At 40.3% G+C, this 22,130-nt stretch overlaps 2 protein-coding genes and 1 long non-coding RNA gene across 6 annotated transcripts; 1 reads left to right on the top strand and 2 right to left on the bottom strand.

Annotated features, from left to right (window-relative positions):
- Window positions 1-229: 229 nt before the first annotated feature.
- On the bottom strand, window positions 230-1,723 carry ndufa5 (NADH:ubiquinone oxidoreductase subunit A5). Its single transcript, XM_067427369.1, has 5 exons — window positions 1,608-1,723; window positions 1,157-1,201; window positions 891-1,007; window positions 736-801; window positions 230-402 (listed from the first exon to the last, which is right to left on the bottom strand). Exons 1-5 carry the CDS (start codon window positions 1,626-1,628, stop codon window positions 301-303), a joined length of 351 nt encoding a protein of 116 aa, XP_067283470.1. The 5' UTR covers window positions 1,629-1,723; the 3' UTR covers window positions 230-300.
- Window positions 1,677-19,863, top strand: LOC137048991 (uncharacterized). 4 transcript variants are annotated; one of them, XR_010899545.1, is made up of 10 exons: window positions 1,677-1,752; window positions 3,862-3,964; window positions 4,148-6,166; window positions 6,772-6,853; window positions 7,025-7,488; window positions 9,792-9,873; window positions 10,041-12,215; window positions 12,824-12,905; window positions 13,076-14,022; window positions 18,404-19,863. It is a non-coding gene; the product is annotated as an uncharacterized lncRNA (long non-coding RNA). The 4 variants fall into 4 exon arrangements; XR_010899547.1 differs by lacking the exons at window positions 7,025-7,488; window positions 18,404-19,863 and adding an exon at window positions 8,917-9,184 and having other exon boundaries at window positions 11,948-12,215; window positions 13,076-14,388; XR_010899546.1 differs by lacking the exons at window positions 7,025-7,488; window positions 18,404-19,863 and adding an exon at window positions 8,917-9,184 and having other exon boundaries at window positions 13,076-14,388.
- On the bottom strand, window positions 14,537-21,995 carry tmem243b (transmembrane protein 243, mitochondrial b). Its single transcript, XM_067427368.1, has 6 exons — window positions 21,790-21,995; window positions 21,171-21,297; window positions 20,362-20,594; window positions 15,553-15,603; window positions 15,355-15,459; window positions 14,537-15,253 (listed from the first exon to the last, which is right to left on the bottom strand). Exons 3-6 carry the CDS (start codon window positions 20,437-20,439, stop codon window positions 15,110-15,112), a joined length of 378 nt encoding a protein of 125 aa, XP_067283469.1. The 5' UTR covers window positions 20,440-20,594; window positions 21,171-21,297; window positions 21,790-21,995; the 3' UTR covers window positions 14,537-15,109.
- Window positions 21,996-22,130: the final 135 nt, after the last annotated feature.

Below are 22,130 nucleotides of genomic sequence, written 5' to 3'. Positions count from 1 at the left end.
ACACACTTGACTGTATCTTAGTTTAAAGGTCCCTCCTTGAGGTAAGTGTCATTTCTCATTGCCTGTTCGATTCACTAATTTTAAAGGAAAATTAAGAGTGAATGATTCTGCAATTTCTGATATGACCTCGTTAACCATATAAAAATGTTATATAATTTTTGTATTTAAATGTTTATTTTATCCTATTGAAAATGAAAAAAAAAAGACCTCCACACTATAACAAACAAAATGTAAACAGACAGTGTTTATTTATTATTTAATATAAACATAATATATATGTACATGAACATCATGAGGACTTCAGATGGGCCATTTCCACTGGCTGACCGGAGCTTCCTCTACCAGTGGTTCCCATGGTTTCCATTCCGTCATCTTCCTGGACAAAGCCAGTTCAGCCTCAGCCTGCAGAGACACAAGATGGACAAAATAAATCGATGAAGTTCACCAAACAGTTCAAATGTTACTTCAGAGTATTCATTATTTATTAAAGCCACAATATGTAATTTTTCGCTAATGGGGTCGCTTATTCAAATCAAAGGTGTAGCTGGATGACGCCTTGATTTCGCAGAGTGTGTAAGTAAGTGTAATGTAAGTACACAAGTCAACAAAATATATAACTATTCTAGTGGTTTATGGATATTATAATCCAAAAATTAGACATTTTGTGCTTTTAACTCAGTTGCTGACAGTAATTGGCAGAGGCTTTGGGATCTTTTAAGTATTGCGTTCTCTCACCTGTGCAATAACCTCCTCAATCTGTCCACAGTTGATTTTCTTCTCAAGCTTTTCCACATCTGGCTCCTTTATAGAACAAAAACGACAATCTCTTACACCAATAAGAGTTAAAGGCCATCTAAATCTCAGTCTTTTACTGCAGTGAAACGTCTTACGGCCTTGACGTGGTTGAACCTCTCGTTGATCAGTTGCTCAGTGTATTTCCTGTAGGCAGCGTCCTGGGGCATAGTCTGCAGAGAGCCCAGGATCTTGCTGTACAGAATCCGAAGACGCTTTAAGAAAGACAAAAAAAACCTGTTCAATAGTTTGCACTAAACTTACATAAACAATTCCTCTAACTCAAAACACAGAACAGACACAAAACATTTAATAAACTGCTCTTATTAAGAATGGAGATAATACAATGAATCAAGACATTTACCTCATGTGGATTGTGGGAGACTGCAAGGCCAACCAAGCCTGTGGTCTAAAAACAAGACAATTAAAATATTAATAAAATCCGCATATTTCCATAAACGTCATGCTTTAATACACATGCATGTTCCTTTAAGCAAATATGTAATGACAATGTCACAAGTGTATCATTATTACTGCCCACATGCATATTCGTATACATCTCACTCTAAATTATGAAAGGTTGATTTCCCAATAATAGCTCAAAAAAGACATTAAACACACACACACACACACACACACATCAGCTGTCACAATCGTCCAAACAAGGCACGACTAATGCGCTTAAAGTAAAATACAAACGCTAAGGACGAACGATAAGGGCGGCGATATATAAACGCCTTAGTATAGACACAAGCTTCGTTTACGGATAATTATTACTAGTTTTATTGATATATTTCTATGACCTCCCCACGTACCTTTTTGATCAACCCAGCCATTTCTGCCTCTGCGCTTCAATGACGTAACTTCCGTCGCCTGAGTGTGACGTCCGTGCTCTCGTTAACAGCTTCATGGCTGCGTCTGAAAGTTTTAAAATGCTGCCTTCGGAGGATGCATTCCAAGGTAGGAAAGCATCAAGGCACGTCCAAAACCAATGTGAGCTTAACGCTCTGTCTCCTGAGGTGAACTATCTTCACCTGATCGAGTTTTGAGGGCAGAATAGATATTTGGATGTATTATAGTCAGATATACAACATTCGACAACCCCACACTCGTCTGACCGTTCCAATATGGCGGTCATAGAAACAGGACTCGGTTATGAAGGTATTTTTGGTGCAAAACACCTGAACACGTGTGAGAGTGAAATTTGTATCTGTAAAGCTTATATCCACACATGTGTATCAATAAATTTGAAGTCACAGAGAAAAATCTTGTTGTAAACTTGTAGCATGTTTTTCTCTCTTACAAACACAACACAACAGTTACACCTTCACACATTCTTCACTGCAGGTGCACAAATCCTATTCTATATGGATCAAACATGAAAAAACTCCGTTGCTGCAGTGCATATGGTGCAAAACGCAGTCACACACCTGTATCAAAAATGTGAAGTCATGGACAAATTTTCCACATCTATCTATCTATCTATCTATCTATCTATCTATCTATCTATCTATCTATCTATCTATCTATCTATCTATCTATAGACCTCGTCCCGTAGGGGGCGGGGCTCTGTACAAACGAGCTCTTCTGATTGGCCGAGATTCTCTGCTCTCTGCACAGGGCCTGAGGCAGCCTCTTATATGCACAACTCACTTTTGCTCCACATTTCTCTGTGTATTTGGTGCAAAAGTGAGAGCGCGTTAAACTTGTCATTTGAAGGCGTAAAAACTGCACGTGAGGCTCATAGCAGCAGATTCAAGCAGTTGTAGTGATTGGACTTGTGATTGTGTTAGAAAAATATCCAAGAAAAGTAATGCATTTGTGACCAAATATTCTTCAAGTGTTATACTCAATTCTAGTCAGAACATGAGTCTGAAACTGCATAATGTTGAGCTGTGATTATGGGGCGTGTTTCAACCTAACCAGGAAAGATATCAATTGGATAGACAAACAACCAATCAGAGCAACAAAGCGATGCATTGTCAAATGTCAACTGTGTTGCCAAGTCCGCGTTTTTTTCCTCGGGTTGAAGCGACTATTTTGTGATATATAGACCCATGAGTGCAAATATTAGCAGACAACCTTGCCAAAATTACACACATTTTACCCCCAAACGCCATTTTTCCCCCAGAGACCGAACTGCCAGACCTAAAAAAATTGTGGGCGGGGCTAAATTCGGCTGGCATCCAGGCTATGGATTCACATGTTAATTTGCGGATGTGCAAAATTTGTCCGTGACTTCACATTTTTGATACAGGTGTGTGACTGCGTTTTGCACCATATGCACTGTAGCAAAAATGTGAGCGTATGAGTTTCTTCATGTGTGATTCGTAGAATAGGATTTGTGCACCTGCAGTGAAGAATGTGTGAAGGTGTAACTGTTGTGTTGTGTTTGTAAGAGAGAAAAAAAGCTACAAGCTAATAACTCATAAAAGATTTTTCTCTGTGACTTCAAATTTATTGATACACATGTGTGGATATATGCTTTACAGATACACATTTCACTCTCACACGTGTTCAGGTGTTTTGCACCAAAAATACATTCATACTTTTCTACTTCCTGTTATGACTGGAATATGAGAGGAAAACACAGCCTTTAGAATTAGTGTGAATTACACCGCTGCAAATCCACTCCAATGAACTTAAAAGTGTCTCGCCCTCCTGTGGTGATTTGAGTGAATTACACCGCTGCAAATCCACTCCAATGAACTTAAAAGTGTCTCGCCCTCCTGTGGTGATTTGGGTGAATTACACAGCCTTTAAAATGCTGTTTTAATTAAACCTGTCATAATATTACTACAAGAATCAAACATTGACCAGACACTTCATTGCGTATCATTTCTATAATCTTGTTCTGATGGTTTTCTTTAATTAGATTTAGTTTTTATTTCTTATTCAGTGTTTTCATAATTTTGTCAGTCATTGAATTATCATCATCTGAACTAAAACGAGACGATTGATACAACATTACAGATCTATAACAGATCTCATTGTATACTGTTATTTTTAGTGTTTAATTCAGATTTATTCAGTGTGTAACGTGTGTTTGTTTGTGCCGTGACTTTACAGAATCAGTGATGTGTTGTGGAGCGTAAACCCTTCCAGCAGAAGCCGAGCTCAGAGTCGTGTGGACAGACGTCGGCTGTAATGATGGACTTCTGCTCATGGACAGGTAATGTATATAATGTGTGTGTGTGTGTTTTATTGAGCTGAACATGTAGGTTCCCATCGTTTTCTTTTTGAAGGGCCTTCCCTTTTGAAAGCAAACGATGGGAACCTAAACGGGTGGGGAAGGGACGGCGGTTGAGCATTTTTATATATTAATTTTTTTTTTTTTCTCCCTTGTGTCCAAAAGTATAACCCCTGCTGGAGATTGTGCCGGAAGCTCCGGGGGGAGACCGCACCGGTATCCCCCTCCTTTGGGCGCGCCACTCACTCTCACCACATTCGCTCGTATCGCAGAGACCCGGCTGGGATCGAACCAGCAACCTCTGAACCCGTGAGGCAGCGCTCATACCATTGAGCCACAGATCTCTTGTCTCTATACGTGAAGGAACTTATACTTCACTGTTATCTTGAGAGTTTCCAATAAAGCAGTTAAAGTGAGATTTGAACCCGTGTCTTCATCACAGCCTCGTCCTCAGAGTGTGTGTGTTTATCCACTCGCCCATCATGGATCTTGTGACAGTGACTGGTTTTCAGGACATCTTGTCTAATGAGAAGAGTTTAAAGTCAGCAATAGTGGGACTTGAACCCCTATTATAGAGACCCAGCTGGGATCGAACCAGCAACCTCTGAACCCGTGAGGCAGCGCTCATACCATTGAGCCACAGATCTCTTGTCTCTACTTGTGAGGGAACTTATACTTCACTGTTATCCTGTCGGATTCTCCAGTAAAGCAGTTAAAGCTTTGGCAGAGTCTCTTCACACACTGAGCTGGGGTTTGAACCCACACCTCATCGCCACTTCTTCATTGGAGAACGTGTGTTTAGCCGGCAGCGCCACCGTGGCTTTCACACTGAGGGTCGGTGTTTGGGACACTTTGTTGGATTTATTAACAACAATTTAACAGAAGCATTAGTGGGATTTGAACTCGGGTCTCCAGGATTAAAACTCAACGCTTTATCTACTGAGCTGCTGAGTGCGTCACGTTATTGAGTGTTTTATTAGCATTGATGTAAATGATGACAAACTTATGTAAGAGTGGGATTTGTACCACAACCTTTCCACATGAAAGGCAAACGAATCTCCACTGAGGCTAAGCCATAGAGTCTGAAACGTTCCTGTCGGCTTTAGCTTTTACGTCAGTAATTTAACAAGCAATAGTGGGATTTGATCTTAAGACTCCATCATTAAAACTCAACTCCTGCCTGGAAGTTTCTAGTAAACCTGAAGACGTTGATGAGCAGCTCCAGGTGTTTTAATGAATGAGGTTGGAGCTAAACTCTGGAAAGTGTCTGACAGGAGCAGGATTACACTCCTCTGCTTTATTTGAAAGGAGTCACTGGTGGAGCGTGAAGTCCAGCTCCATCTCTCTCTAGATGTAATTCGGGTGTAATGGGTGAAGCTAGAAGGTCAAACCACTCCCTAACCCCGCCCATCCCTCCAACCATCAGATCCACAGAGGTGGAGCTGGACGTCATTCGGCTCTGCAGTGAGCAGCTCTTGCTTTATTTGAGTCTCTTTCCTCCTGCTACTGTTCTCATTATTGAATACAGATACGCTTATTGTCCACAAGGCGGCGCTGACACTCATCTGATATCATGCCTGTGCCTGTTATATTCATCAGTAAAAGCGGCCTTTAAACACAATTAAAATGTTTAGTCGTTATATCACTAGTTTAATATTGTTGTTAGATTACATTACAACACGAAACCACTGTTTAACTCTGAACAAACGTGATAAACATCACTTTAAACAAAAAAACGTGACAAACGAACCTCATACGATCTCCTGAACCATGTTTTAAGTGTTTACTCGTGTCATTTTATCTGTCTCGGCATCAGTTGAGCATTAATCTATCTCAGACCCTGACAAAATCATACATTAGTTATTTAAAACTTATGAACATTAAATAACAGCCCTCTCACCTACGACTGTCCACAGATTCGCTTGCCCAGAACACATTTAAGTTGGCTACAACACTATTAGCAGAATGACAGGAACTGAGGTGCAGTTTCTCATCCGCTCCACTGGGCGGCGCGAGCGGGGTTGACTGTCCGCGCGACACCTTTGGGTCCTTGACAACAATGACGCTTGACGACAGTCGCTACAGCACGTGCGGACGAAAACTGATCACTCAACTGCACATATTTCAGCAAATAAACCGACAAAACGGACAAAATATGGGAATATAGATTCACCCGACTCAACCGTAAGTAGATTTGTCCTTATAAATGAATGTTTTGCATAATTGTGTAAGTTTGTACAGATAGTTCTGCTCACCTGTCAGTTTATTTACATTCACGTCATTGTGATGAACTTCACGCGCTTCGCGAACACACACATCTTGCATTGATGGAGTCTTTCACTTAAAACTTGTAATTTGACATCTAATCAAGTGTGAAGGCAGTCTGATCTTTATGAAGGTTTATCTCAGGCTTTGTTTGCTCGCTGTCAGAGCTTCAGAAGAACAGATCGAGCGCTGGTTGATGCTTTGCATTTGTAAGCTTTGAGCGAATCGCCATCTAATATTGATATTATGAGGGAGAATCTCAAGGACTTGTGTTTTTGTCTGTGTTGTTGTAGTCTTACTGTGGGTAATAATCTACTGGACTGGTGTTTGTTATTAGAGTCAGTTGGAGTGAAGCTCTGATGTTCTGCTGCTTCATGCTTTAGTAGAGCTGCACTGTTCAAGTGACACTATTAATATATATGTCATCTTATATTTATGAATTATTATGTAGGATAACTTTGAATTTGATGATTTAGATGTACTGTATGGAGTAATGTGTGTTTATCTCTGTGTTTCTCCTACAGAATAAAGGATGTGTTTGGAGCGTCCGGTCAACAGAAGCAGAGCTCAAAGTCGTGTGGACAGACGTTGACTGTTGACGGACAGGTGAGGCTTCTCATGTGTGTGTTGGCTAGTTAATGTGTAGGTTACTATCGGTTTCTTTTTGGAGGGTGACTCCTTTGAAAAGAAACCAATGGTAACCTAAGTAGTTGGGGAAGGGACGGTGGGTCAAAATTTTATACAGCTAATTTTTTTTTTTTTTAACGTTTCCAAAAGCATAACCCCTGCTGTACCTGGCGCCATGGCTTGGGGGGGGACCCGACTCATCCCCACCCCTTCACTCACACATCATTCACTCGTATCGCAGAGACCCGGCTGGGATCGAACCAGCAACCTCTGAACCCGTGAGGCAGCGCTCATACCATTGAGCCACAGGTCTCTTGTCTCTACATGTGAGGGAACTTATACTTCACTGTTATCCTGAGAGTTTCCAATAAAGCAGTTAAAGTGAGATTTGAACCCGTGTCTTCATCACAGCCTCGTCCTCAGAGAGTGTGTGTGTTTATCCACTCGCCCATCATGGATCTTGTGACAGTGATTGATTTTCAGGACATCTTGTCTAATGAGAAGAGTTTAAAGTCAGCAATAGTTGGACTTGATCCCATATTAAAGAGATCCAGCTGGGATCGAACCAGCAACCTCTGAACCCGTGAGGCAGCGCTCATACCATTGAGCCACAGGTCTCTTGTCTCTACTTGTGAGGGAACTTATACTTCACTGTTATCCTGTCGGATTCTCCAGTAAAGCAGTTAAAGCTTTGACTGAGTGTCTTCACACACTGAGCTGGGGTTTGAACCCACACCTCATCACCACTTCTTCGTTGGAGAACGTGTGTTTAGCCGGCAGCGCCACCGTGGCTTTCACACTGAGGGCCGGTGTTTGGGACACTTTGTTGGATTTATTGACAACAATTTAAACAGAAGTATTAGTGGGATTTGAACTCGGGTCTCCAGGATTAAAACTCAACGCTTTATCCACTTAAACACTGAGTCTGCAGTTAATGTGTGTTTTGGGTGTGTTTGGTGTTTCAGTCTTTTACCGGCTTGAGAACATGAATCTCCTAGTCATCACGTGCACATTATCTGTGTTCATTTGTATGACAGGACTTCATTGTTTTATTGTTAGTAATTTTTAGATGATTTTAAAAGTCTCTAATGTTCATGTTCAGGACTGAACCTGGATTATTTGAGTTACATAACAAATTGTTAATAATATGAGTCAGTAATATTGCTGTAATGAGTGACTGAAATATTTCCAAATATTCACATTATCATAAGATTTGTCATTATGAACTTTATTAACACTTTTCATGTCCTACTCAAACTGATAACACATACAATTACAGATAGCATCAAGTAAATAGGTTTTATCAGTCGACCACTCCTGCCTGGAAGTTTCTAGTAAACCTGAAGACGTTGATGAGCAGCTCCAGGTGTTTTAATGAATGAGGTTGGAGCTAAACTTTGGAAAGTGTCTGACAGGAGCAGGATTACACTCCTCTGCTTTATTTGAAAGGAGTCACTGGTGGAGCATGAAGTCCAGCTCCAGCTCTCTCTAGATGTAATTCGGGTGTAATGGGTGGAGCTAGAAGGTCAAACCACTCCCTAACCCCGCCCATCCCTCCAACCATCAGATCCACAGAGGTGGAGCTGGACGTCATTCGGCTCTGCAGTGAGCAGCTCTTGCTTTATTTGAGTCTCTTTCCTCCTGCTGCTGTTCTCATTATTGAATACAGATACGCTTATTGTCCACAAGGCGGCGCTGACACTCATCTGATATCATGCCTGTGCCTGTTATATTCATCAGTAAAAGCGGCCTTTAAACACAATTAAAATGTTTAGTCGTTATATCACTAGTTTAATATTGTTGTTAGATTACATTACAACACGAAACCACTGTTTAACTCTGAACAAACGTGATAAACATCACTTTAAACATAAAAACGTGACAAACAGACTAATAAACAAACCTCATGCGATCTCCTGAACCATGTTTTAAGTGTTTACTCATGTCATTTTATCTATCTCAGACCCTGACAAAATCATACATTAGTTATTTAAAACTTATGAACATTAAATAACAGCCCTCTCACCTACGACTGTCCACAGATTCGCTTGCCCAGAACGCATTTAAGTTGGCTACAACACTATTAGCAGAATGACAGGAACTGAGGTGCAGTTTCTCATCCGCTCCACTGGGCGGCGCGAGCGGGGTTGACTATCCGCGCGACACCTTTGGGTCCTTGACAACAATGACGCTTGACGACAGTCGCTACAGCACGTGCGGATGAAAACTGATCTCTCAACTGCACATATTTCAGCAAATAAACCGACAAAACTGACTAAATATGGGAATATAGATTCACCCGACTCAACCGTAAGTAGATTTGTCCTTATAAATTAATGTTTTGCATAATTGTGTAAGTTTGTACAGATAGTTCTGCTCACCTGTCAGTTTATTTACATTCACGTCATTGTGATGGACTTCAAGCGCTTCGCGAACACACACATCTTGCATTGATGGAGTCTTTCACTTAAAACTTGTTATTTGACATCTAATCAAGTGTGAAGGCAGTCTGATCTTTATGAAGGTTTATCTCAGGCTTTGTTTGCTCGCTGTCAGAGCTTCAGAAGAACAGATCGAGCGCTGGTTGATGCTTTGCATTTGTAAGCTTTGAGCTAATCGCCATCTAATATTGATATTATGAAGGAGAATCTCAAGGACTTGTGTTTTTGTCTGTGTTGTTGTAGTCTTACTGTGGGTAATAATCTACTGGACTGGTGTTTGTTATTAGAGTCAGTTGGAGTGAAGCTCTGATGTTCTGCTGCTTCATGCTCTAGTAGAGCTGCACTGTTCAATTGACACTATTAATATATATGTCATCTTATATTTATGAACTATTATGTAGGATAACTTTGACATTCTGATGATTTAGATGTACTGTATGGAGGAATGTGTGTTTATCTCTGTGTTTCTCCTACAGAATAAAGGATGTGTTTGGAGCGTTCGGTCAACAGAAGCAGAGCTCAAAGTCGTGTGGACAGACGTTGACTGTTGACGGACAGGTGAGGCTTCTCATGTGTGTGTTGGCTAGTTAATGTGTAGGTTACTATTGGTTTCTTTTTGGAGGGTGACTCCTTTAAAAAGAAACCAATGGTAACCTAAGTAGTTGGGGAAGGGACGGTGGGTCAAAATTTTATACAGCTAATTTTTTTTTAAACGTTTCCAAAAGCATAACCCCTGCTGTACCTGGCGCCATGGCTTGGGGGGGGACCCGACTCATCCCCACCCCTTCACTCACACATCATTCACTCGTATCGCAGAGACCCGGCTGGGATCGAACCAGCAACCTCTGAACCCGTGAGGCAGCGCTCATACCATTGAGCCACAGGTCTCTTGTCTCTACATGTGAAGGAACTTATACTTCACTGTTATCCTGAGAGCTTCCAATAAAGCAGTTAAAGTGAGATTTGAACCCGTGTCTTCATCACAGCCTCATCCTCAGAGAGTGTGTGTGTTTATCCACTCGCCCATCATGGATCTCGTGGCAGTGATTGGTTTTCAGGACATCTTGTCTAATGAGAAGAGTTTAAAGTCAGCAATAGTTGGACTTGATCCCATATTAAAGAGACCCAGCTGGGATCGAACCAGCAACCTCTGAACCCGTGAGGCAGCGCTCATACCATTGAGCCACAGGTCTCTTGTCTCTTCATGTGAAGGAACTTATACTTCACTGTTATCCTGTCGGATTCTCCAGTAAAGCAGTTAAAGCTTTGACAGAGTCTCTTCACACACTGAGCTGGGGTTTGAACCCACACCTCATCACCGCTTCTTCGTTGGAGAACGTGTGTTTAGCCGGCAGCGCCACCGTGGCTTTCACACTGAGGGCCGGTGTTTGGGGCACTTTGTTGGATTCATTGACAACAATTTAACAGAAGCATTAGTGGGATTTGAACTCGGGTCTCCAGGATTAAAACTCAACGCTTTATCCACTTAAACACTGAGTCTGTAGTTAATGTGTGTTTTGGGTGTGTTTGGTGTTTCAGTCTTTTACCGGCTTGAGAACATGAATCTCCTAGTCATCACTTGCACACTATCTGTGTTCATTTGTATGACAGGACTTCATTGTTTTATTGTTAGTAATTTTTAGATGATTTTAAAAGTCTCTAATGTTCATGTTCAGGACTGAACCTGGATTATTTGAGTTACATAACAAATTGTTAATAATATGAGTCAGTAATATTGCTGTAATGAGTGACTGAAACATTACCAAATATTCACATTATCATAAGATTCGTCATTATGAACTTTATTAACACTTTTCATGTCATACTTAAACAGATAACACATACAATTACAGATAGCATCAAGTAAATAGTTTTTATCAGTCGATCACTCCTGCCTGGAAGTTTCTAGTACACCTGAAGACGTTGATGAGCAGCTCCAGGTGTTTTAAATGAATGAGGTTGGAGCTAAACTCTGGAAAGTGTCTGACAGGAGCAGGATTACACTCCTCTGCTTTATTTGAAAGGAGTCACTGGTGGAGCGTGAAGTCCAGCTCCATCTCTCTCTAGATGTAATTTGGGTGTAATGGGTGGAGCTAGAGGGTCAAACCACTCCCTAACCCCGCCCATCCCTCCAACCATCAGATCCACAGAGGTGGAGCTGGACGTCATTCGGCTCTGCAGTGAGCAGCTCTTGCTTTATTTGAGTCTCTTTCCACCTGCTGCTGTTCTCATTATTGAATACAGATACGCTTATTGTCCACAAGGCGGCGCTGACACTCATCTGATATCATGCCTGTGCCTGTTATATTCATCAGTAAAAGCGGCCTTTAAACACAATTAAAATGTTTAGTCGTTATATCACTAGTTTAATATTGTTGTTAGATTACATTACAACACGAAACCACTGTTTAACTCTGAAAAAACGTGATAAACATCACTTTAAACATAAAAACGTGACAAACGAACCTCATCCGATCTCCTGAACCATGTTTTAAGTGTTTACTCATGTCATTTTATCTGTCTCGGCATCAGTTGAGCGTTAATCTATCTCAGACCGTGACAAAATCATACATTAGTTATTTAAAACTTATGAACATTAAATAACAGCCCTCTCACCTACGACTGTCCACAGATTCGCTTGCCCAGAACACATTTAAGTTGGCTACAACACTATTAGCAGAATGACAGGAACTGAGGTGCAGTTTCTCATCCGCTCCACTGGGCGGCGCGAGCGGGGTTCACTGTCCGCGCGACACCTTTGGGTCCTTGACAACAATGACGCTTGACGACAGTCGCTACAGCACGTGCGGACGAAAACTGATCACTCAACTGCACATATTTCAGCAAATAAACCGACAAAACGGACTAAATATGGGAATATAGATTCACCCGACTCAACCGTAAGTAGATTTGTCCTTATAAATTAATGTTTTGCATAATTGTGTAAGTTTGTACAGATAGTTCTGCTCACCTGTCAGTTTATTTACATTCACGTCATTGTGATGGACTTCACGCGCTTCGCGAACACACACATCTTGCATTTGATGGAGTCTTTCACTTAAAACTTGTTATTTGACATCTAATCAAGTGTGAAGGCAGTCTGATCTTTATGAAGGTTTATCTCAGGCTTTGTTTGCTCGCTGTCAGAGCTTCAGAAGAACAGATCGAGCGCTGGTTGATGCTTTGCATGTGTAAGCTTTGAGCCAATCGCCATCTAATATTGATATTATGAGGGAGAATCTCAAGGACTTGTGTTTTTGTCTGTGTTGTTGTAGTCTTACTGTGGGTAATAATCTACTGGACTGGTGTTTGTTATTAGAGTCAGTTGGAGTGAAGCTCTGATGTTCTGCTGCTTCATGCTTTAGTAGAGCTGCACTGTTCAAGTGACACTATTAATATATATGTCATCTTATATTTATGAACTATTATGTAGGATAACTTTGACATTCTGATGATTTAGATGTACTGTATGGAGTAATGTGTGTTTATCTCTGTGTTTCTCCTACAGAATAAAGGATGTGTTTGGAGCGTCCGGTCAACAGAAGCAGAGCTCAAAGTCGTGTGGACAGACGTTGACTGGTCATGGACAGGTGAGGCTTCTCATGTGTGTGTTGGCTAGTTAATGTGTAGGTTACTATCGGTTTCTTTTTTGGAGGGTGACTCCTTTAAAAAGAAACCAATGGTAACCTAAGTAGTTGGGGAAGGGACGGTGGGTCAAAATTTTATACAGCTATTTTTTTTTTTTAAACGTTTCCAAAAGCATAACCCCTGCTGTACCTGGCGCCATGGCTTGGGGGGGGACCCGACTCATCCCCACCCCTTCACTCACACATCATTCACTCGTATCGCAGAGACCCGGCTGGGATCGAACCAGCAACCTCTGAACCCGTGAGGCAGCGCTCATACCATTGAGCCACAGGTCTCTTGTCTCTACATGTGAAGGAACTTATACTTCACTGTTATCCTGAGAGCTTCCAATAAAGCAGTTAAAGTGAGATTTGAACCCGTGTCTTCATCACAGCCTCATCCTCAGAGAGTGTGTGTGTGTTTATCCACTCGCCCATCATGGATCTCGTGGCAGTGATTGGTTTTCAGGACATCTTGTCTAATGAGAAGAGTTTAAAGTCAGCAATAGTTGGACTTGATCCCATATTAAAGAGACCCAGCTGGGATCGAACCAGCAACCTCTGAACCCGTGAGGCAGCGCTCATACCATTGAGCCACAGGTCTCTTGTCTCTACATGTGAAGGAACTTATACTTCACTGTTATCCTGAGAGTTTCCAATAAAGCAGTTAAAGCTTTGACAGAGTCTCTTCACACAGTGAGCTGGGGTTTGAACCCACACCTCATCGCCACTTCTTCGTTGGAGAACGTGTGTTTAGCCGGCAGCGCCACCGTGACTTTCACACTGAGGGCCGGTGTTTGGGGCACTTTGTTGGATTTATTGACAACAATTTAACAGAAGCATTAGTGGGATTTGAACTCAGGTCTCCAGGATTAAAACTCAACGCTTTAGCCACTGAGGTTTCTATGTATGAAAGGCAAATGATTCTCTACATAAACACTTTGAAGACTTAAGATTTGAACCAAGACATGATTTATATTTCAGTCTGTCTTTCACCTTCTTCAATTTAACTGTTTTCCAGTCATCCCATACCCTTGTGTTTCATGGATGAAAATGTCCTAAAACTTTTAAACAATATGAGGTGAGTAAACAGCATGAGCACTTACTATAAATTGATACATTTTCGGGATATTTCAAGAGCCATGTTTGTATGGAATGCAGGCCTACTAACAAAATATTTATTAATCAAAAATATACAGATTAAAAAAAAAAGAAATATATATATATAACCTATGCTAATACTACAAGCTATTGTTTTCTCTTTTTGTTAGTGTGATCTAAATTAGTACATACGTTTATATTAGTGGGGTAAAAATGTTTACAAAATACAAACTGAATGGATCAAATAGCCTCAACTAGTTTAATTTCAAATCCAGCTTTGATTAGATGTAGGTTTGAGTAATTGATCAGCCCCCAATTTGCACAGGACAGATTTGTAAACATCTAAAGTCAGGGTTCAGCTTTATCCTCTAGAGGTCCCAAGGCCCAAGCAGGACCAAGAAGTTCCCCAGGTTTCTCATATAAAACTTCCCAATGTTTCATAAAAGCTGTATTAACTTTATACAACATAAAGCACAAAAGAGCTAACAAATGTATATTGTATATATGTATTTATTTATTACATACAATCCAAATTACATACGGTTGATAACCAAAATTTTAAGGTTTGCACCATATCAAATAACAGTTCAGTAATTTAGAAAAAAAAGAAGAAGAAAAAAAAAGCATGATTTTCAACGACTGCTGCATGCCTCTAAGTGCTCTTTTTCAAAATTGCTTTTCTGATCATTTAAATACAAAATAAGGAATTTCTTAATTAGGAATGTTCCATAGAGGTGTGTCATGTAGAAATATAAAAGCATTATGCATTACATTGCCATGGCTTATTTCAAAAAAACGTCATTGGCATATAGGTTAAGCTGTGTACAGCATTTAGGGTGCAAAACGTGTGCACGAACATCCCAGAGTGCTACTCATCGCTAACATGTTTGCTTTTATAAATAAGTTTAGTCCACTAACATGGCTTCCAAAGGCAGACTGGCCTTGCCCACACAAATGGGACTTGTAGGAAAATGAATTCTCCTGATTCAAGAACTCAAGTGGGGTTCCAAAGCACCCACAGAATGATGAACATTCCACTGATTGGGACGGTTCCCGTTGTAACAGTATTATAAGGCATTGCTCTGTTTGTCACGTCCCACATCATGAAAGTACAGGTTGGCACAGATACACAGCAGAACGATGGAGCACAGCATGTAGTAGATCAAGTTGCGAAACTTGGGCTCCAGATCTCCCTGCCTATACCAGAATATCTGAAAGAAAGACGGATGTGATTTTATTTTAGTCAGAAATTGCATCCATTAAACCAATTAAACCTAATGCTTTTTAGACTACATAGGAAGTTCTCACTCACCAGAACCAACACTGACCCGCAGACTAGCATGATACAGACGGCAAAGAAAATATTCAATGGCTTGGGAGGCAGTGAAGGGAAGATGATTGAGCTAATGATGGTCACCTGAAAGAGTCGGGGGAACATTCTGAGTTAATAATGACATTGACAATATGATAGATAGACATATTGAGATCTTCATTAGTGGTCAAAACTTACCAGAACGAGTAAAGACGCAAGTCCACCGATCACTAGATTGATGATTCTATCCTGAAAGTGATCAGCAAAAATATATGAGTGCACCTTACAGATAAATCAAGGCCCTGCAGTAAATATGATCTTTTTAAATATCTACATAGCACTAATATACAGAACACATCAAGAGTAAAAAATAAGAAAAGGAATCAGTGAGATAAAGCTTAAAATAAGATCACATTATGTGATAAGTCACTAAGATTACAAATCACAATTAACTTATTTAAGTGTTTTCTCAAGTATTCAATGGCAATCTCAAAATTGTTCTATATAATTCAAGTTAACATGAGTTAATGTGACATAATAAAAAAATATTGTGGAGCTTGATTTTCTTGAAATTGGGAACTGGATGAAACTGGAAATCATTAGGTTGTGAAAAGTGGCCATTACATATCAAAATGGATCCAAAAGCTAGTTTGCAGTGGAGATATATATAGATTCAAAGTGCAACAAAAGGAACAAATAACAAAAAAATGAATAACAATTAAAAATATAGCTGCAAGCAGCCATTATCGGGGCCAAGCGCAAAGAAGAAGACAAGACATGCCAGCATGGCTGGAAGTCTCAAGCCAACTGCAACAATGAGCCATTAAGGACCTATTAAGTTGATTTTAGGCAAAATAGCAGTCAAATTTTAAATACAGTCAATAATAATGGTTTAATGGTTTATCACTTTCGACCAATAGGTGTCACTGTTACGAAACTGATGTGGTTTAGTCAGATTGAGATGACAATGACACATGCAAAGTTTGGTGTCAATATGTCAAAGCATTGCAGAGATACAGCCTCAAGAGTAATTTTTGCATCATGGCTCAACTCTGTTGCAGTGGTATATGAAAACTGTTTTGTCTATCAATCCGAAATCCATAAGTATTTGTCAGCATGGTCTGAAGACGATACGGATCAATTTTGGTGAAAATCGGACAAACGGTCTAGGATGAGTTTGAAAAAGTAGATTTTTAACAAATAACAAGATGGAGCACAGATATGTTTGCAAAATATGGCAAAATTGGTATCTATCTTCTCGGCATGAGCCAATGAATGTATTATGACCAGTCTCATTACAATAGGCTAATTTAATCAAAAGTTATTAGCATTTTTGTACATTTTATTACAACTTTTGACCACAAGGTGGCGCTGCCCCGAAACTTTTTGAATATCTTCGGGACATAGAGCGGAAGACACATACCGAGTTTTGTAATGATACACTAGTGCATTCTTAAATTATAGCATTAGCATTTTAAACCGTAATACTGCATTGAAGTCAATGGGAATTTCATGTTTTGTTTTATTATAGCACCACCAAGAGGCACAATCCCACCAATTTTTTTATGTGTCCTCGTAGTGAGCCCATACATATGTGTGTCAAGTTTGGTGAAAATATTTCATTTTGTTTTGGAGTTATAGACATTTATATGAAAAAACACGTAAAAAATGACTGACACCTGACTTTGATTGGATTTTACTACCCCTTACTATCAATATTTTGAGATTTGGGCATTAGCGTATAGCTATCGACCTATGTTTCCGAACTTCTGAGGCTGGTTTCGTCTCGATCGGACTAGCGGTTTCGAAGATATCAGCAAATGTTTTTTAAGCACTAAATTACAACTCTGCGCAAACCATATGCCGAAACCTGGCAAGTCTGGTATCGTTGGAGTCGGCAAGGATTCAGGAGACCAAAAAACACACTCCCATCAAAATATGTCAACCACACCCAAAGTTATAAGCGTTTGAAAAAAAAAATTCTCCACTAGGTGGCGCTGTTTCGAAACTTCTCAGGCTACTTCAGGGCATCGTGGTGATGACCCATACCAAGTTTCATAACAATCTGTTCATGCGTTCATAAAATACAGCATTTTTGCACATAATTCAAAATGGCCGACATCCAAAATGGCCGACATGGTAAAATTGGATATCAGTCGACTCGGCATGACGCCCTGAATCTAATGAGACCAATTTTATGATTTTTGGATAAACGGTTCAGAAGTTATAAGCCAAAATAGGCATTTTTCGTATCTCCGGACAGGTAGGTGGCGCTGCGCCGAAACGCTGCATGTTGCTTCAAGTCATGCTTGTGATGACATGTACCAAGGTTGGTTTGAATACGATAAAGCGTTGCGGAGATATAGCCTTTAGTGTGTTTTTGCAACCTCCACGTAAAATTTGTTTGTGCGTTTATTGAAAACGATTGGACGAATCAACTTGAATTCCATAACTTTTTGTCAACATGCTCTGAAGATGATCTGTTTCAATTTTCGTGAAAATCGGAGCAACGGCCTAGGAGGAGTTCGAAAAAGTAGGTTTTTCAGAAAATTCAAAATGGCGGGAAAATTTGCATACCGGAAAATGACATCATAGGGTGAAATCGAATCGGCTTGAGCCAAGGAATCCGATGAAAAAAGAATTTTGTTTCTAGCCCTTAGGGGTCAAAAGTTATAAGCATAAATATGAGTGAAACTTTGGACAGGTGGTGGCGCTAGAGGGATTGAGTTAGAGGCACCAAATTTGCTATAGTGACAGCTCAGACTGGCCTCTATGAGTGTGCCAAATTTCACAACTTTTTACCATACGGTTCTATGGGCTGCCAGAGACTCCTATGGCGGAAGAAGAAGAAGAAGAAGAAGCAGAATAATAATAATAGGAACACTAACGATTTCAATAGGTGCCTCCGCACCTTCGGTGCTTGGCCCCTAAATATAGAATAATACAAACAATCAACCAACACAGAAAACTGAACAGAAACAGCTGATGGAGGAAATCTCTGTAAGCTCCAGTACACTGCGGTCCACTCCATGCATTACATTTCTCCCAGCGCTCTATGGCCACATATTCCCAATTCGGCAGTGTCCTGATGACGTCGTCGAGGCATGACAGCGAAGAGCAGATGATGGGGATTGCCGCAGCACCATGCAGGAGGCAAACAAAGTTTACCGGGCACTTCTGTGGACACACCGGGGTCGGTGCAGAAGTCCAAGCCATTCCATGGCCGCAATGCGGAATAGTGACACAGCCGAGACTCAGCAGCCGAGAAGCAGAACATCCCAACATCATGCCGGACCCTGATGACGCTAGCCTGGCGCAAACTACAGCCACCATGCAGCTCAAGCCCGAGGGAGACCACCAAGACCACCAGTGAGCAGCCGACACCCTCTAAGTGGCTGCCAGCAAACAGCAACTGTCCTAATTGTAGCTCTGACTGTTAAACTAGCCACAAACATAATTAAATAATATAAAATCTAAATCTAATAGTACAGTTAACATGATTTGTGGGTGGAGAAGCGGGGAACAGACAACGCCAGCGCCCTATATTTATATATATATATAGACACAGATGAGCCAAAACATCATGGCCCAATGTGCTGTTGGTCATCTAGTTGCTGCCTAAACAGCACCAATTAATCGAGGCATGGACTCTACTTAGAGCCCTGAAGGTGTGCTGTGGTATCTGGCTCAAAGATGTTAGCAGCAGATTATTCAAGTCATGTGGGTTGTGAGGTGGAGCCGCTGTGGATTGAACTTGTTGGTACAGCACGTCCCACAGATGCTTGATTGGATTGAGATCTGGGGAATTTGGAGGCCAGGGCAACAGCTTGAACTCTTCATCATTTTCCTCAAACCATTCCTGAACAATGTGTGCAGAGTGCATTATCCTGCTGAAAACGCCACTTCCAACGGGGAACATTTGTTATATGTGTTTGGAGTGAATCAGAAGATCTTCTTTTGTTTTATCGATATCTATTTAATTAGTTTAATAAGGTATGGTATCACTGCTTGGTATGGGAATCTGACTTTTCAATAAAAATAAAAATTAACATGACTAGTCCACACTGCTAAAAAAAATTATAGGGTTGAAGAATAAACGAACCATACATCTATTTTTAAGCAAGCTAAAAAATTGTTGCTGATGACATTTTACATTTAAAATTGTTACCATCAAGGTGACAATTTAGGGTTTTGACTTTAGGGTTTTTAAATTCAAGGCAAATCGTTACAAAAATTATTTTGTGTCAACTGCAGTCAAAACCTTTAACAGAGAATCTTATGTCTGAGATACACAGGTCTGAAAAAAATTAAGAGACCACTTAACATTGAGAAATCCATGTTAAGTGGTCTCAATTTTTTCCAGAGCTATATGCTGTATTTCATATATTAGAATGAATGTAGGCTTTTTATGTATGTATGTATGTATTGTGTTGTATTGTATACTGGTTGTGTCATGATGTCCAAGACAAATTTCCCAGGAATGGGACAATAAAGTATATTCTATTCTATTGTTAAGGAGGAGTGAATCTAATCTGAAACAACGTTTAGCTAGGGCGTAAGCATCAAGCATTATGTCCACATGAATGGCCAGAGGCAGGGTTTTCCAGCACAACATTGCTCCCTCTACTGGCTTGTCGTTGTCCCACAGTGCATCCTGGTCCCATCACTTTCCCAGGTAAACAGCAACTGACAAGCCTTGCCATTTCAAAGATACTCTGATCTAGTCGCCTTGCCACAACAATTTGGCCCTTGTCGAAGTCGCTCAGATCTTTATTCCTGCCTATTTCTCCTGCATCCAACAAGCTGATTACAAACAGATTGTTTGCATACCATATAATCCAACCAGACCTGGTCTGGAGATGATCAATGATATTCACTTCACCGGTGACTGGTTATGTTTCATGTTTTGGCTCATCAGTATTATATTATATTATTATATTAAGGTTTTGATTTCATACTGACTTTATATGACAAAAAACAACAACAACAGAAGAACAGGCGAGTTACCCTTGCCGACGTCTCCCCGAACAGAGGCCTGTTGTCCATGCCACTGGTGCCATATGTGCGTGTAGCGAAGTCATCCATGGCCAGAGCAGTGCACACACTCTTTCCTGATATCTTCTACCAGCAGCAGCCCCTCAGGAGCCCAGGATGGCAGTGCATGCTGCTCGCTGCTCTAGGTTGGGTTCGCTCCTTAGGGAAAGCAATTTAGGAGCAGCACATAGTCATGGCTGGGTCACCTAGAGCACAGATCAGTTAAAACATTAATTTAGTTCACTCTACTCATCATTTCATGGCACGTCAAAGTGTGCGATATGAACTAAAACAAACCCCAGAGCCTCAGCACTGAATGATATGTCATGCACTTTGCACTTTGCTCCTTTTCCCACGGATCCAAAGACTTATTACAATGGTGCTTCACAGTAACACAACAAGCTGGCCTTTCTAATAATCAGCCCAAAGGGCTTGGGTTGATTCAGCGGCCTGGATCATGACATAAGCACAGCCTTAAAAATGTGTGATCGGTCATGTGAGAGCTTGGTCTTGGCGTCAGCACACAGCTTGTGTGGTTTGTGGCTTGTGCAGAGCCCTGTTAGTGTTTACTCAACTAATAACACTTATATAAACATGATATTTAAACAATATTATGGCAATTGATTTGGGTCACAAGTACATTAGTAATGGTGTCACTGAAAAGACACTACATGATCAATATATATGTGGTTTGGAACAATGTGATGGTGCATAAATAATGATTTGGATGAACTAAAAAAAATAAAAAAAACCACTATGTATTACACACTACAGCACATTACTTTGTGATCCAAGGAAAATCTTCGTCATGATGATGATGGATCGATGGCTCAGAAACTCCAAATGCAGCTCATGTCAATAGATATCTGATGATGGAAGTTGAGGAGGATCTCCAGACTATTTTCAGCTCTGTAACCAAATAAAACAAATGGACCATTAGTGTCTAATGTTACTTGCTCTTATAATATTGATTGTTCTAGTCTAGATTTGTTTCTTCAAAAGGGTTACATATTTAAAATGGCTTACTGGCCATAAAACAAACAAAAAGATCATAAATCACGATAACCAGAGGAATATTTTAAACAGTTTATCAGTGCAGTAAGTTAAGTTATATCACTTTATTACTTTGATTGTATCAGTGCAGATGCATGAACTGATTTCTGTATACACACACACACACACTAACATCCCGATCAATAAATATAATCTCCTAAACTGACTTTCTTAATATGAACATGTATGTTAACTAACAAAAAACTAAACATGTCTAGAATCAGATTGCTGTTATACATTAATATTAACACATCAAAGAGCTAACAAGCTAATGTGAATAAAAACAAAGCGTCTGAACGGGGCAGATGGAATCAGAATTAAATCAACAAATAAACTTTTATAACTTACCTGGATATACAAACAGAGGGATTTATTGATCACACGGAGCTGTTTTCCGATCAGAGTATTATCCGCATGACTTCAAAAGAGCAGCAATAACGGCTCGCTACATTAAACCGGAAGTGACGTGTTCTTAAAGGGCCATACGGTAGGTTTTACATGTTATCTTATTTGTTGTGGAAGGCACGAATCTCAAATTATGTATTTTATAAGCAACACTAAAAACGTACACAAATGAATAAAGTTGAAGAAATTACAAATTCCCAATTTAAAATTAATTCACCAATCTATACAGACATCTTTGCCTCAATTTAAAGTCATTTGTGGGTGAAAACTTGGTTGTTGATTTA

This window comes from Pseudorasbora parva, chromosome 20 (assembly GCF_024679245.1).
Source record: "Pseudorasbora parva isolate DD20220531a chromosome 20, ASM2467924v1, whole genome shotgun sequence".
Classification (NCBI taxonomy): domain Eukaryota; kingdom Metazoa; phylum Chordata; class Actinopteri; order Cypriniformes; family Gobionidae; genus Pseudorasbora; species Pseudorasbora parva.
Note: the sequence above shows the minus strand (reverse complement) of the source record. Positions and strands in the feature narration are given on the sequence as shown.

Bases quoted from the DNA above. Each gene is read 5' to 3' on its own strand.
- ndufa5 (XM_067427369.1), bottom strand. From the start codon at position 1,628: ATGGCTGGGTTGATCAAAAAG. The intron at 802-890 runs GTAAGACGTTTC...TGTTCTATAAAG, and splicing joins GGTTCAACCACGTCAAGGCC to GAGCCAGATGTGGAAAAGCT. The intron at 403-735 runs GTGAGAGAACGC...GTGTCTCTGCAG, and splicing joins TTGAGGAGGTTATTGCACAG to GCTGAGGCTGAACTGGCTTT.
- tmem243b (XM_067427368.1), bottom strand. From the start codon at position 20,439: ATGGATGACTTCGCTACACGCACATATGGCACCAGTGGCATGGACAAC. The intron at 15,604-20,361 runs GTAACTCGCCTG...GATCACTTTCAG, and splicing joins TCGGGGAGACGTCGGCAAGG to GATAGAATCATCAATCTAGT. The intron at 15,460-15,552 runs GTAAGTTTTGAC...CGACTCTTTCAG, and splicing joins TTGCGTCTTTACTCGTTCTG to GTGACCATCATTAGCTCAAT.